The 15055-nt window shown below is 44.6% G+C and overlaps 1 protein-coding gene across 1 annotated transcript in view; it reads left to right on the top strand.

Annotated features, from left to right (window-relative positions):
• The window catches only part of LOC117517924 (titin-like), a 167291-nt gene extending 152437 nt beyond the window's left edge, over positions 1-14854 (top strand). The window contains 4 exon segments of the mRNA XM_034179057.1: positions 5964-6037; positions 6919-7002; positions 7005-7032; positions 13835-14854. Coding sequence (XP_034034948.1) covers positions 5964-6037; positions 6919-7002; positions 7005-7032; positions 13835-13922 — 274 coding nt within the window. The 3' untranslated portion in view covers positions 13923-14854.
• Positions 14855-15055: the final 201 nt, after the last annotated feature.

Genomic DNA, 15055 nt, shown 5'->3' with positions numbered 1-15055 from the left:
GATGAAGTCCAGGCCGATATTGAGACCAGGGGCGGTGAGGCACCGGCAGGGGTTGGAGGATCCCAGGTCCTCCGATGGTCTGCCTTGCCCCTGGTGCAGATGGTACAGGCTGGACGTAGTCCCGAATGTCGGTTTCCAGGGACGCCCATCAGAAGCGCTGCTGGACCACTGCCACGGTCCTACGCACTCCTGGGATGAACAGGAGAGCTTGGACCCGTGACAGAAGTCCAATACGGCAGCTCTTGCCTCTGGTGGGACGTACATTCTGTTCTTGGGGCCGGTCCCCGGGTCCGGGCTCCTTGCCAGGGCCTCCCGGACGGTCTTCTCCACGTCCCAGGTGAGGGAGGCCACGACAGTGGACTCGGGGATGATGGTCTCGGTGGGGTTCGACAGCCCCGCCTTGGCTTCTTCTTCATGCACCCAGGACAATGCATCCGATTTTTGGTTTTTGGTCCCGGGGCGGTACGTGATCCGGAAGTCAAAGCGCCCGAAGAACAGAGACCAGCGGGCTTGCCTGGGGTTCAGCCGCTTGGCGGTCCGGATGTACTCCAGGTTCCGATGGTCCGTGAAAACCGTGAAAGGCAACAACGCCCCCTCCAACAGGTGTCTCCACTCTTCAAGCGCCTCCTTCACCGCGAGGAGCTCCCGATTGCCGACGTCATAGTTCCGTTCAGCTGGGGTCAACCTGCGGGAAAAATAGGCACAAGGATGGAGAACCTTATCAGCCTCCACGCTCTGGGACAGCATTGGCTCCTATCCCTGAGTCAGAAGCGTCCACTTCCACTATGTACTGGTGATCAGGATCAGGCTGCACCAGAACTGGTGCAGTCGAGAAACGGCGTTTCAACTCCTGGAACGCGGCCTTCGCACCGATCCGACCAGGTGAAGGGGACCTTGGTGGAGGTCAGGGGAGTCAGGGCAGTCAGGGGGCTAACTACCTGACTGTAGCCTTAATGAACCTCCTGTAGAAATTTGCAAAGCCGAGGAACTGCTGCAATTTCCTGCGGCTTGTTGGTTGGGGCCAATCTCTCACCGCCGCAACCTTGGCCGGATCAGGGGCGACGGAGTTGGAGGAGATGATGAACCCCAAGAAGGACAAAGAAGTGCGGTGGAACTCGCACTTCTCGCCCTTCACAAACAGCCGGTTCTCCAACAACTGCTGTAGGACCTGACGTACATGCTGGACATGGGTCTCAGGGTCCGGGGAAAAGATGAGTATATCGTCCAGATATACGAAGACGAACCGATGCAGGAAGTCCCGCAAGACGTCATTTACCAAAGCTTGGAACGTCGCGGGGGGCGTTAGTGAGGCCAAACGGCATGACCAGGTACTCAAAGTGACCTAACGGGGTGTTAAATGTCGTCTTCCATTCGTCTCCCTTCCGGATCCGAACCAGGTGGTACGCGTTTCTAAGATCCAATTTAGTGAAAATTTGGGCTCCATGCAGGGGCGTGAACACTGAATCCAACAGAGGTAACGGGTATCGGTTGCGAACCGTGATCTCGTTCAGCCCTCTGTAATCAATGCATGGACGGAGTCCGCCGTCCTTTTGCCCACAAAAAAGAAACCAGCACCCATCGGGGAGGTGGAGTTCCGGATCAGCCCGGCAGCTAAAGAGTCCCGGATGTAGGTCTCCATTGATTCGCGTTCCGGACGTGAGAGGTTGTACAACCTACTGGACGGGGTACTCAGCGCCCGGGACCAAATCGATGGCACAATCGTACGGTTGGTACGGGGGAAGAGTGAGCGCCAGATCTTTGCTGAAGACGTCAGCAAGATCGTGGATACTCCTTTGGCACCGCCGATAGATTGGGGGGGGACTTTAACCTCCTCATTAGCCGTCGTGCCGGGAGGAACCGAGGATCCTAAACACTTCCCGGTGGCAGGTTTCGCTCACTGGGTCACAACCAGACGGCCAATCTATCCGGGGATTGTGCTTCACCATCCATGGAAATCCCAAAATCACTCGGGAGGTAGAAGGTGTTACATGGAACACGATCTCCTCCCTGTGATTTCCAGACATAACCAAGGTCACAGGCTGTGTCTGATGTGTGATTAATGGAAGCAGGGTGCCATCTAGTGCTCGCACCTGCAATGGTGCCGGCAGAGCCACCAGGGGGAGCCCTACTTCCTTTGCCCATCTGCTATCCAGCAGATTCCCTTCCGACCCCGTGTCTACCAGTGCTGGGGCGTGAAGGGTTAAATCCCCACAAAGGATTGTTACTGGGATTCATGCAGATTTGCGGGGTTTCCCCGCGTGTGTGTTATGGCCCACCCTTAGCCCAGTTTCTAAGGACGGGCATTGTAGTTTGACCGTTTGGGGCAGTCCTTCTGCATGTGCTCACAAGAGCCGCAGACAAAACACTCTCCGCGGGCCAGCCTCCTTTGTCTGATGTTTGTCTTAACTTTGGCCCTGCTTGTGTCCATAGCCTCCTCAGCAGGGGGAGCTGTAGCCACACGGAGCTCTCTGGCAGTGAAGCGTGGGGACGACGTCACCTTTTCGGAACCGGAAGGGGGAGGGACGGCTCGTGCCCGGTCACGCCCCCCCGGCCTGCTCGCGATGATGCTCATTTAAACGGTTGTCTAAGCGTATAACCAAATCGACAAGCCCGTCAAAATCCCGCAGTTCCTCCTTAGCCAGCAGGTGCTCCTTCAGGACCGGAGACAGTCCATTTACGAAGGTGGCGCGGAGCGCAACGTTATTCCAGCCGGACCTCGCTGCCGCGATGCAGAAGTCAACTGCATACTCGGCTACGCTGCAACGCCCCTGTCTCATTGACAGCAGCACGCTCGAAGCGGTCTCGCCTCTGTTGGGATGGTCAAACACTTGTTTGAACTCCAGTACAAACCCAGCATAAGACGTTAGGAGCCGTGAATTCTGCTCCCAAAGCGCCGTAGCCCAGGCACGTGCCTCTCCTCGAAGCAGATTAATAACATAAGCCACCCGGCTGGCGTCTGACTCGTACATGACAGGACGCTGTGAAAAGACGAGCGAACACTGCATGAGGAAGTCTGCGCACGTCTCAACACAGCCCCCGTACGGTTCCGGAGGGCTTATGTATGCTTCAGGGGACGGTGGGGGGGGTCGTTGAACGACCAGTGGAACGTTCTGTTACGGGCCCAGGACCAAGCAAGAGGAGTGGCTGCAGCAGCAGCCCTGATCGCGTGCTTCCACCCTGGCGGTGAGAGCCTCCACCCTCCGGTTAAGGAGAACATTCTGCTCGGTCACTAAATCTAGCCGAGCCGTGAAGGCGGTTAAGATCTGCTGCAGCTCACTCAACACGCCTCCCGCTGACGCCTGCGCTCCTGGCTCTTCCATTGGCCATTCAAGCTCGGGTTGACGCCCCTTGGAATCCATGACGAATGGCCGAGAAATCCTGTTGGGAAGGTGTAGTAGCACGGACCCACAACAGGGGGCGCAAATGAACGGACAATGAATAAGCCAAAAAGTAACAATTTAATGTTGTGACAACACACAACTAAATACACAAAATTTGTAAAGTCAATTAACACCAGCTGACGTGTGGGCAGGCTCGAAGATAGAAGACCCCCGACGAGAGAGAAGCCGCGTCCCACACGGCTTCCACCACCAACGGTCTGAAGAACACCGGAGCCGCCAAGTCCCGAGTCCCCAGGTGGCCTCTGTCTTCGGCTGTCGACCCTGGTACTGCTGGCAGAAAACAAAGACAAGATGAATGAGTGTGAGTCCGCACACTCAGTAATCCACAGTCTGCACTCAGTTAGGAGGGAGCACCTCCACCTCCAATCACACACTCATGCAGCTCCTGTTTAAACCACTTATCTGGTTTGGGGTGTGAGGCAAAGCCGTCGCTGTCACACCAAACGCCAATCCCACAGATAAGGACGAACACCACAGGATAACGGCTGCAAAAGAAGTTCAGATTATCACTCAATGATATGAGGCAGCAGAGAAAATTACCTCTTCGGTAGTCGATTTCTCGGCGAGGAGGTGGAGTTGCAGTCCGGCCTTTATGGTGATGATGATGATGATGAATGAGTGACAGCTGGTGCTGAGGGTGAGTGACAGCTGTCACTTCTTCTGGGTCTGGCGCCCTCTCGTGCTTGGAGCCCGCACTCCAAGCAGGGCACCCTCTGGTGGTGGTGGGCCAGCAGTACCTCCTCTTCAGCGGCCCACATAACAGGTATGTTATTTATACAGCACTTATCTACCTAAAGTCGGCCTCCCACTACATATATTTAGCATCTGATCGTGTACAATTTTGATGAGGAAAAAAGGAAACCAAAATGGGTCCTGAAAACAGGTGTAATCTTATGTAAAAGTAGCATTGTAGATCATTGTGAGCATTCAGTAAAGTTTAAAATATTTTCAATATTTTCATTTTAGTGCATCTTCAAATAAATTATTTCAACTTGAATGTAGATTTGACTGCTCAGTTATTTTGATGCAGTGCTACAATTAAAAGCTAAAATTAAATTACATTGCATATTGTAGCAAGCAGTGAGCAATTTCATTGGAGCGGGGAATCTTCATGAGGCATACAGCTCTGCCCATCACTCTGGCATTTATCCATTCTCTATACCTGCTTGAGCCTATCCCAGTGGTCACTGGACGAGAGGCAGGGTACATCTTGGACAGGACGCCAGTCTATTGCAGGGCTGACACATACAGACACAGTCATTCACACTCACGCTGAATTTATAGTTTCCAATTCAGCTATCCAGCATGTCTTTGGAAGTGGGAGGAAGCTGGAACACTTGGAAGCAACCCAAGTAAACACGAGGAGATCATGGAAACTCTACACAGTAAGGACTACGTGTAAGCAAACCAGGATCTTCTTGCTGTGAAGCAAACTGTGCTAACCACTAAGGCACTGTGCTGCCCATCACTCTGGTAAAAGCATAAATATCATATATGTATATGATATCTATGTTCAAAAGTACATGACAGTGGACATACAGTATAACATGCAGTGAAAAATCCCATGAAAAGCATGTCACCCTCTTCAACTGAAGACAGTTTAGAGATGTTAACATTTAGCTTTGTGTCAAAGTGTGGTAATGACCACTGTGGAGGTTAGCTCGTAGGCTGTATGGAGTAGCTTTTTATATTTGGGTGTAGTCAGCACAAACCAGCAATAATCAGTATACAATCATATAAAACACAGATTTTGACAGCGAGTACAACAAATTAGACCAGATTTCCTCTTTTTTTGGAATCAGGAAGGCAAATCGGGTCAAAAATCGACAATGAGAAACTGCCTCAAGAGCTGGACTGCCAATATAAATAACAGTGTTCGATTCCAAGGGTGTGCTTCAGGCTACCTGTCTGTATCATTGAACAAGACATTTCATGTGCATCATCCCAGTCCACCCTGATGCAGTGGTGGCTTGGGAAGGAAAATGTGATGGACTGACGTCCCATCCAGGAGGAGTTGTAGATGCTCGTCCTCTTCATACTAAGGTGTCCAAGGACAAGCACTAACTAGCCTGATGGCCCTCAGGACTGATGAAGGACTTACTTCTCTCCTCAGTTAAGGCAGAAGTGTGACATTTATCCATTCAAAAACACTCAGCTGCACACTGGCAGTAACTTTGACTTTAAATACTTAGCTCAAAGACAACTTTGTTATGGTAATGAAAGTGAGACAGGTGCTATTTTTTCACCTTCCCCACCCACATTTTCCTGTTTAGTGAATGCATTAAACTATGACCCATGGATCACAAGGTGCTTCTTTCTGAGTTAAACCCAGAGTACTTGAAACCTTCGCACAGTACTGAAGACTTTCTTTGCCCAAACAGGCAAATTCAAACAGAGATGATTTAAAAGCTATTAAAATTTCTTTAAAATAGCACAGGTTTATGCTAGTTATTGAAAATGTTCTGTTTTTCTGCATTTTGGAAATGATCTCTTTGTATAATGTAAATATATTTACTGCACGCTGGTTTATTTTATTTCCCTCATTGTTGCCTGTTTGTACAGACAAGAAGAGCAGGATCTGGAGAGGAGATTTGAGCTTTTGACCAGAGAACTACGAGTTATGATGGCTATAGAAGGTTAGTACACAGTTAGCAGTATTCTGAGAGAATGTTGTGTACATCGGGTGTGAAATCACAGGATAACCCTTAGAATTTTATTTTACTACACTGTCTGTGTCCATTGCTTTTACAATATAAAAGTAGACTACATGATTTTGGAAAACCTATCACGCATATAAGACAGAATTTAAATGGTAACGACTAAAAAAATAAAAATTAAAAAATCCCACCCTTCCTTTGAGTCCTCCCTCAAAAGCCTCTCCTTCAGAATATATGACTGTGCGCCGCTTAACAACTGCAGGAAGATGCACTCAGTTGCCTTTGACACAAAGTGAGACAGAGTGAGCGTAGCAGTGTTCGAGTGAGATATGCAGTGACTGGAGAGAGAATGCACCTAAGAAGAAAGCGGTGAATCAGAAAAGTTAACCATAAATGTCTGATTGTGTCATAGTGGTTACCATCCAAAAATAAGTAAATACGGCCACATCTCCATAGAAACCCGTGGAGAGGATTATGTGTGAATGTCGTCGAACATTGTTCTACTTCTCTCTCTCTCTCTCTCTCTCTCACTCTCTTGGTGCCTCTCTGGTCTGTGTGTATGTGTGGTTGAACCCCAGCCTCACAGACACACAGACCTGAAACTGGACATCTACCCTTACTGAAGACTCCAGTCACCTGGCATGTGTGTACAGGTAGATAGGTAGACAGGTAGGTAGGCCAGCCATACATTTCATGCAGCTGGAATTAAACGGTTGGATGTTTGGTTCACCTACCCTACCTTCTGACTGGTTTTGATATCCTGTTTCATTCAGCTTTGAGTAAATCTCCCAACAGGCAGGTGTTTTTGCTTATATTCATGATATGAACTGCTTCTGAAGTGCAGCTTTTTTTTTCTGCAGATTGGCAGAAGTCGCCCTCTCAGCACCAGAGGGAGCAGCTCCTCCTCCAAGAGTTGGTGTCTTTTGGTCAACCACGAGATGAGATAGTCGAGACATTGATGCCAAAGAGAGAGGGTGCGAATAAATAAACTGTAATATGCATGATCCATGATCTAAGTCAACAACTGAACATAGCAAATTCAACTTCCCATATCCATGGAAAAGCCAGGGGAATTGCGTCGTGAAATTCTGCCTGAAAAGATGGTGGGCATATGCACGAACTTGTGCCCCAATATTAAGTTAATTGGAATGCCCACAAATCTGTCACAGTGGAATGTGCCGAAAAAGGTGCTGATGTCCACCTCTTCACGCAAATTTCTCGGATGTCACATGACGGTCCCGCATCACCACAGAGTTCACTTTGGAAATGATCTGGACTCAGCATGTTGATTCCCCGCCCGGAGCGCGGCTCGCTCTCCACCATTGTGCGGACGTCTTTAAGCTGGTTGTACCGCTCCTTAATCTGTGTGATGCCCAGATAATAGTCACCGAAAGCCGTCTGAATAATCCGATGGTTTCCACCTGGCTGTCGCCCAGTTTCTGGCAACGTTTGATGCAGTCCACGCTGCTCCAGTCGTTCCGCCGTTTCCTTGCAAAGAAAAAATGACAAGAGACTCCAACCCATCCTCACACAAAGGCTGCTTACAAGCAAATGACGCAATCGACAGGCGTGAAAAATTCACGCATGCGCACGAAAGTTCAAGGTTTGCTCATGCAAGCACACGTGATTCAAATCTATCAGGTTTTTGAAAAAATAAAAAGGTCGGATACTTTTCTAACAGAACCTCGTAACTCCCTCATTAGTGCCACGATGCCAGATCTGTTTTCACTTGTGTGCAAACTCTCAAACTGACATTATTGTCATGTGACTACTATTGATTAAATATAAAAACATTGCATGCACGTGTACAATAATAAAAAAAAAACTAAAGTTATTGTGGGTCATTATGGAACTCTGGGAAAAACAAGCACACACTGATATCAATCAATCAATCAACTTTTTTCTTATATAGCGCCAAATCACAACAAACAGTTGCCCCAAGGCGCTCCATATTGCCAAGGCAAGGCAATGACACATAATTATGAAAAACCCCAACGGTCAAATGGGACCCCCCTATTGAGCAAGCACTTTGCCACAGTGGGAAGGAAAAACTCCTTTTAACAGGAAGAAACCTCCAGCAGAACCAGGCTCAGGGAGGGGCAGTCTTCTGCTGAGGACTGGTTGGGGCTGAGGGAGAGAACCAGGACAAAGACATGCCGAGAAGGGGGGCAGAGATCGATCACTACTGATTAAATGCAGAGTGATGCATACGGAGCAAAAAGAGAAAGAAACAGTGCATCATGGGAACCCCCCCACAGTCTACGTCTAAAGCAACATAACCAAGGGATGGTCCAGGGTCACCCGATCCAGCCCCTAACTATAAGCCTTAGCGAAAAGGAAAGTTTTAAGCCTAATCTTAAAAGTAGAGAGGGTATCTGTCTCCCTGATCTGAATTGGGAGCTGGTTCCCACAGGAGAGGAGCCTGAAAGCTGAAGGCTCTGCCTCCCATTCTACTCTTACAAACCCTAGGAACTACAAGTAAGCCCGCAGTCTGAGAGCGAAGCGCTCTAATGGGGTAATATGGTACTACGAGGTCCCTAAGATAAGATGGGACCTGATTATTCAAAACCTTATAAGTAAGAAGAAGAATTTTAAATTCTATTCTAGAATTAACAGGAAGCCAATGAAGAGAGGCCAACACAGGTGAGATATGCTCTCTCCTGCTAGTCCCGTCAGTACTCTAGCTGCAGCATTCTGAACAACTGAAGGCTTTTTAGGGAACTTTTAGGACAACCTGATAATAATGAATTACAATAGTCCAGCCTAGAGGAAATAATGCATGAATTAGTTTTCAGCATCACTCTGAGACAAGACCTTCTGATTTTAGAGATATTGCGTAAATGCAAAAAGGCAGTCCTACATATTTGTTTAATATGCGCTTTGAATGACATATCCTGATCAAAAATAACTCCAAGATTCTCACAGTATTACTAGAGATCAGGATATGTCATCCAGAGTAACGATCTGGTTAGACACATGCTTCTAAGATTTGTGGGGCCAAGTACAATAACTTCAGTTTTATCTGAGTTTAAAAGCAGGAAATTAGAGGTCATCCATGTCTTATTGTCTGTAAGACAATCCTGCAGTTAGCTAATTGGTGTGTCTCCTCTGGCTTCATGGATAGATAAAGCTGGGTATCATCTGCGTAACAATGAAAATTTTAAGCAATACCGTCTATATACTGCCCAAGGGAAGCATGTATAAAGTGAATAAATTGGTCCTAGCACAGAACCTTGTGGAACTCCATAATTAACTTTAGTCTGTGAAGACGATTCCCCATTTACATGAACAAACTGTAATCTATTAGACAAATATGATTCAAACCACCGCAGCGCAGTGCCTTTAATACCTATGACATGCTCTAATCTCTGTAATAAAATTTTATGGTCAACAGTATCAAAAGCAGCACTGAGGTCCAACAGTACAAGCACAGAGATAGGTCCACTGTCCGAAGCCATAAGAAGATCATTTGTAACCTTCACTAATGCTGTTTCTGTACTATGATGAATTCTAAAACCTGACTGAAACTCTTCAAATAGACCATCCTCTGCAGGTGATCAGTTAGCTGTTTTACAACTACTCTCTCAAGCATCTTTGAGAGAAAGGAAGGTTGGAGATTGGCCTATAATTAGCTAAGATAGCTGGGTCAAGTGATGGCTTTTTAAGTAATGGTTTAATTACTGCCACCTTAAAGGCCTGTGGTACATAACCAACTAACAAAGATAGATTGATCATATTTAAGATTGAAGCATTAAATAATGGTAGGACTTCCTTGAGCAGCCTGGCAGGAATGGGGTCTAATAAACATGTTGATGGTTTGGATGAAGTAACCTAATGAAAATAACTCAGACAGAACAATCGGAGAGAAAGAGTCTAACCAAATACCGGCATCACTGAAAGCAGCCAAAGATAACGATACATCTTTGGATGGTTATGAGTAATTTTTTCTCTAATAGTCAAAATTTTGTTAGCAAAGAAAGTCATGAAGTCATTACTAGTTAAAGTTAATGGAATACTCAGCTCAATAGAGCTCTGACTCTTTGTCAGCCTGGCTACAGTGCTGAAAAGAAACCTGGGGTTGTTCTTATTTTCTTCAATTAGTGATGAGTAGAAAGATGTCCTAGCTTTACGGAGGGCTTCTTTATAGAGCAACAAACTCTTTTTCCAGGCTAAGTGAAGATCTTCTAAATTAGGAGACGCCATTTCCTCTCCAACTTACGGGTTATCTGCTTTAAGCTACGAGTTTGTGAGTTATACCACGGAGTCAGACACTTCTGATTTAAAGCTCTCTTTTTCAGAGGAGCTACAGCATCCAGAGTTGTCTTCAATGAGGATGTAAACTATTGATGAGATACTCTAACTCCCTTACAGAGTTTAGGTAGCTACTCTGCTCTGTGTTGGTATATGACATTAGAGAACATAAAGAAGGAATCATATCCTTAAACCTAGTTACAGCGCTTTCTGAAAGACTTCTAGTGTAATGAAACTTATTCCCCACTGCAGGGTAGTCCATCAGGGTAATGTAAATGTTATTAAAAATGATCAGACAGAAGGGAGTTTCAGGGAATACTGTTAAGTCTTCTATTTCCATACCATAAGTCAGAACAAGATCTAAATATGATTAAAGTGGTGGGTGGGATCACTTTACTTTTTGAGCAAAGCCGATAGAGTCTAATAATAGATTAAATGCAGTGTGTGAGGCTGTCATTCTCAGCATCTGTGTGGATGTTAAATCGCCCACTATAATTATCTTATCTGAGCTAAGCACTAAGTCAGACAAAAGGTCTGAAAATTCACAGAGAAACTCACAGTAACGACCAGGTGGACGATAGATAATAACAAATAAAACTGGTTTTTGGGACTTCCAATTTGGATGACAAGACTAAGAGACAAGCTTTCAAATGAAATTAAAGCTCTGTCTAGTTTTTGATTAATTAATAAGCTGGAATGGAAGATTGCTGCTAATCCTCCGCCCCGGCCCGTGCTACGAGCATTCTGACAGTTAGTGTGACTCGGGGGTGTTGACTCATTTAAACTAACATATTCATCCTGCTGTAACCAAGTTTCTGTTAGGCAGAATAAATCAATACGTTGATCAATTATTATATCATTTACCAACAGGGACTTAGAAGAGAGAGACCTAATGTTTAATAGACCACATTTAACTGTTTTAGTCTGTGGTGCAATTGAAGGTGCTATATTATTTTTTCTTTTTGAATTTTTATGCTTAAATAGATTTTTGCTGGTTATTGGTGGTCTGGGAGCAGGCACCATCTCTACGGGGATGGGGTAATGAAGTAATGAGGGGATGGCAGGGGGAGAGAAGCTGCAGAGAGGTGTATAAGACCACATGATATGTTGTCACAGGTAAGATGCAGGAGCCATGAGAAATATCTTGTGAAAGCAATTTTTTTTTTGCTTTTTACGATGTGTTGGGGTAACAAAATTAATTTATTTTAGGGTAGGGATTTAATCAAACTAGTGCAGTGCCCGTATGACATTTGTATTCCTATAAAAAATTGGGAGCTTAAGTAGATTTTTCATGGATGGTCGTATGAGGCTGTGTTTGAAGGGGGGATGTACAAAGAGGTGTACTTACTTTTACGTACATAGTTTTAACAGACAAACTGTACATTTGTTAAGACATGGTTGACATTGAGATACAAATAGAGATATTTTGAGAAGATTGATATTCATCCAACATGGCCAGACATGTATACACACACACAGAGATATAGGAAGCAAAACTGTAATGTAACAGCATGATTTTTAAAGGTGTTTTGAAGGCTCAATCTGGTTAGATTTGTTTTTTGAGCTGAAGTAAAGGGTGTGTATGGTGGAAAATTGTAATAAGTCTGAATGTTTAGGTGATCTGCAGACAGTTTTAGCCATAAAGTCAAGTAGGAGGGGGAAGTGTTTTTAAATACTTAAAAACGGCTTTTTAAATACTTCAAAACGGCTTTTTAAATACTTGAAAGACACTGGACTCATCGATAGGATTTAGTGTTGCTATAGCAGACTGATGCAGAAGGTGGCAGCAATGTAACAATAAGGATGTTGGCTGTCGTTATCTGCCATAGAAGAAGAGAGCTGCACTTGATTTTGATGTAACATTTAATTAAAAAGAAAATGGCGATCCTTCCATCATTTCTAATTTTAGGTCCATATTTCAACTCCCCTTTTTATCTAAGGTGTTGGAGGGAGTGGTCTTTAGCCCAGCATGACATTTATGGAAAAGTTTCAGTCTGGCTTCAAACCCAGACATAGCACCGAAACTGCTCTACTGAGAGGTTTTAATGATTTGATTTAGCTGCTGACTCAGGTAGTCCTGCCATCCTGATGCTTTTAGACTTGTCAGGTGCCTTTGACACAGTGGACCACGCGATTCTGCTGCATGGTCTCGAGCACTGTGTGGGCATTACAGGCTCTGCTCTCATCTGGTTCAGTTCTTACCTCACAGAGCGGAGCTTTTCTGTGCAGCTGGGCCACTTTTCTCCAGATGTGACTCCACTGACCTGTAGAGTCCCTCAAGGCTCCATTCTAGGTCCTATTCTTTTCCTTTTGTACATGTTGCCTCTTGGCGGCATCTTTCAAAAATACCAAATATCTTTCCATTGCTTTTGTTGTCCAAATTTACCTGCCAATAAGGTTATTAGGCAATGATCCAATGCAGCCATTATTGGATTGTTTGAGTGAGGTCAAATCTTGGATGAATGCTAACCTATTAAATCTTAATGAATCCAAGATGGAGGTGATCCTGTTTGTTGATGAGCAGATCAGTGCTGTTGTTAGAACAAGTTTCTTCCAACTCCGTCTCCTAGCCAAGTCCAAGCCATATTAATTTATTTATATTTGCAGTCAGCCTGGGTGAATCTTGGGACCCATTGATTGCTCACCAAAGGCTAAGATAATGTTAGCTGATTAAACTGGTGCACTACACACCATAGAAGAAGAGAGGGTGCACTTGATTTTATTCATGGGCACGTTTGGAGAAGCAGTGCATTTCCTGAGCAGGCCAACTCTGTAATGAAAATAAAGGTTTCAAAATAAAGGTTTTGAAAATTATTTTCATAATAAAGCATGCACATCATCGTGCTATGTGCAAGCCATATCCGAAAGCCGAGGCCGATCTGACAAACAGTCAGAGAGATATGGGAGCCACATACTTGCACTCCCACAGACGTTTCTTACTTTATAGTGCAGAGGTGGGTAATCCCAGCTTGAAAGGGTGAAAGTCAAATCATTGCTTCTCCCTGTGCACCTAAAACAGGTGATTTCACTGATTAGCTCAGCTACTGGTCTGGAGAGTTGAACTCATTAGAATCAGCCATCTTACTGGGGGCAGCGCGGTGGCTTAATGGTTTACGTTGTGTCACAGCATCGTCCAGGTGCTCCGGGTTTTTCCCACATCCAAAAGAGATGGATGTTAGGTGAAATGGAAATTTTAAATTGACTGTAGGTGGTTGTGAATGTGTTTTTCTGTCTATATGTGGCCCTGCGATAGAATGGCCTCACACCCTATGACCGCTGGAATAGGCTCCACAGCCCCATGACTCTTAATTGGAGAAAGCGGGTATCGAAAATGGATGGATTTAACAAATATGTGCTAGGACTTTTACTCACTGAAGCTGGGATTAACCACCTGTGGTCAAGTGTAGTTATTCTATTCACTGATGTGTTTTGTAAAAATAGATTTTTGCTCCTTGTTAGATTAACAAATAGAAAGTAAATTGTACTGCAGTACATTCTGATGTTTATCTGTGTGTGTACCTGCAGGGCGCTCGAGGAGGATGAGCGTTTGGAGCGCGGTTTGGAGATGAGGCGGAGGAAATACAGCAACAAAGACAAATGCGTGATACAGTGAGGAGCTCGACACAGACCGGTTATTAAAAGCGCCTTTCTTTTCCTGAACTCTTTGCGACCCATCATCATGTGACCCCAAAGAAACCTTCCTGACGGCAGGTTCATTGCTGTAAATTCTGACTACTTTTAAAGCATTTTATGCATTAAAAAAAATGTTCATGTCAGTGTTTTATTTCAAGTCTGTTTCAACGTGAGAGTACTATTTTGAATTTAGGCGAGTGTTTTTATTTATTTACTGACGTGCTGTTTATCTTTTGCACATGCAATGTTTGTGACTTTTACTGTATTTTGAAACTTTGCATTCTCTTGAAGATGAAGAGAGTTTGGATGAATTTGTGCCACATGCCTTATTGTTCTTATCTTGAAATTACTTAGACATTATTATTAATATTTGTTGTAGACATTTCCAATATGCAAAGACAAAAAGTAGTGTGAAAACATTTGAGGAAAAATAATAAGAATAACAATGATAATAATGTCATGAGCTGGACTCAAATCTGCAAAACAACGATGATTGACGATGACCCCCGACGTCACATCTTGAGAATGAGAGAATTTCAACTCCATATTACACTGGATTGCATCAGTTTTATTTTGCTAGATGTTGAAACATTTCATTAAATTAAAGAGTTGTAGCACCTTGTGTGCACACAAAGGATGCTTGATGTGTTTTCCAGAATAGTACATTTTGTTTTTTTATATATATATATTTATACGTTGTCACTGAATGCCTTGAATCTAAAATGGTTATGTATGTATGTCTGTTTGGTTTCCTGAAGTGACAGTTCCTCTGTACCGTGCAGTTTGACTGCCCATGCAGTATGCATGCTTTTTTTGGGTGTATTGATGAAGTGCCAATTTATGACAATTCACAACAAAATCTTTTTAGAAGCTGGAGGTTGATGTAATAAATTTGATGAAGATTAATGTAAATGTGTTGGTTTCCTGTTATTTCTGATCATTAGATTTGGGATGTGTGAGCGATGACTTACTAAATAATGATTGAAGAGTTTCTATGTGTATATTTGTGTATTTTATGTGCATTTAATTCAACTTGATTGTCTCAGATATTCAGTCACAGAAGAGAGGAAGTGCTATGCATCCAAGAAACCAAGTAGTGGCGCCAGTAACATT

Source organism: Thalassophryne amazonica, chromosome 9 (genome assembly GCF_902500255.1).
Source record: "Thalassophryne amazonica chromosome 9, fThaAma1.1, whole genome shotgun sequence".
Lineage (NCBI taxonomy): Eukaryota > Metazoa > Chordata > Actinopteri > Batrachoidiformes > Batrachoididae > Thalassophryne > Thalassophryne amazonica.
Note: the sequence above shows the minus strand (reverse complement) of the source record. Positions and strands in the feature narration are given on the sequence as shown.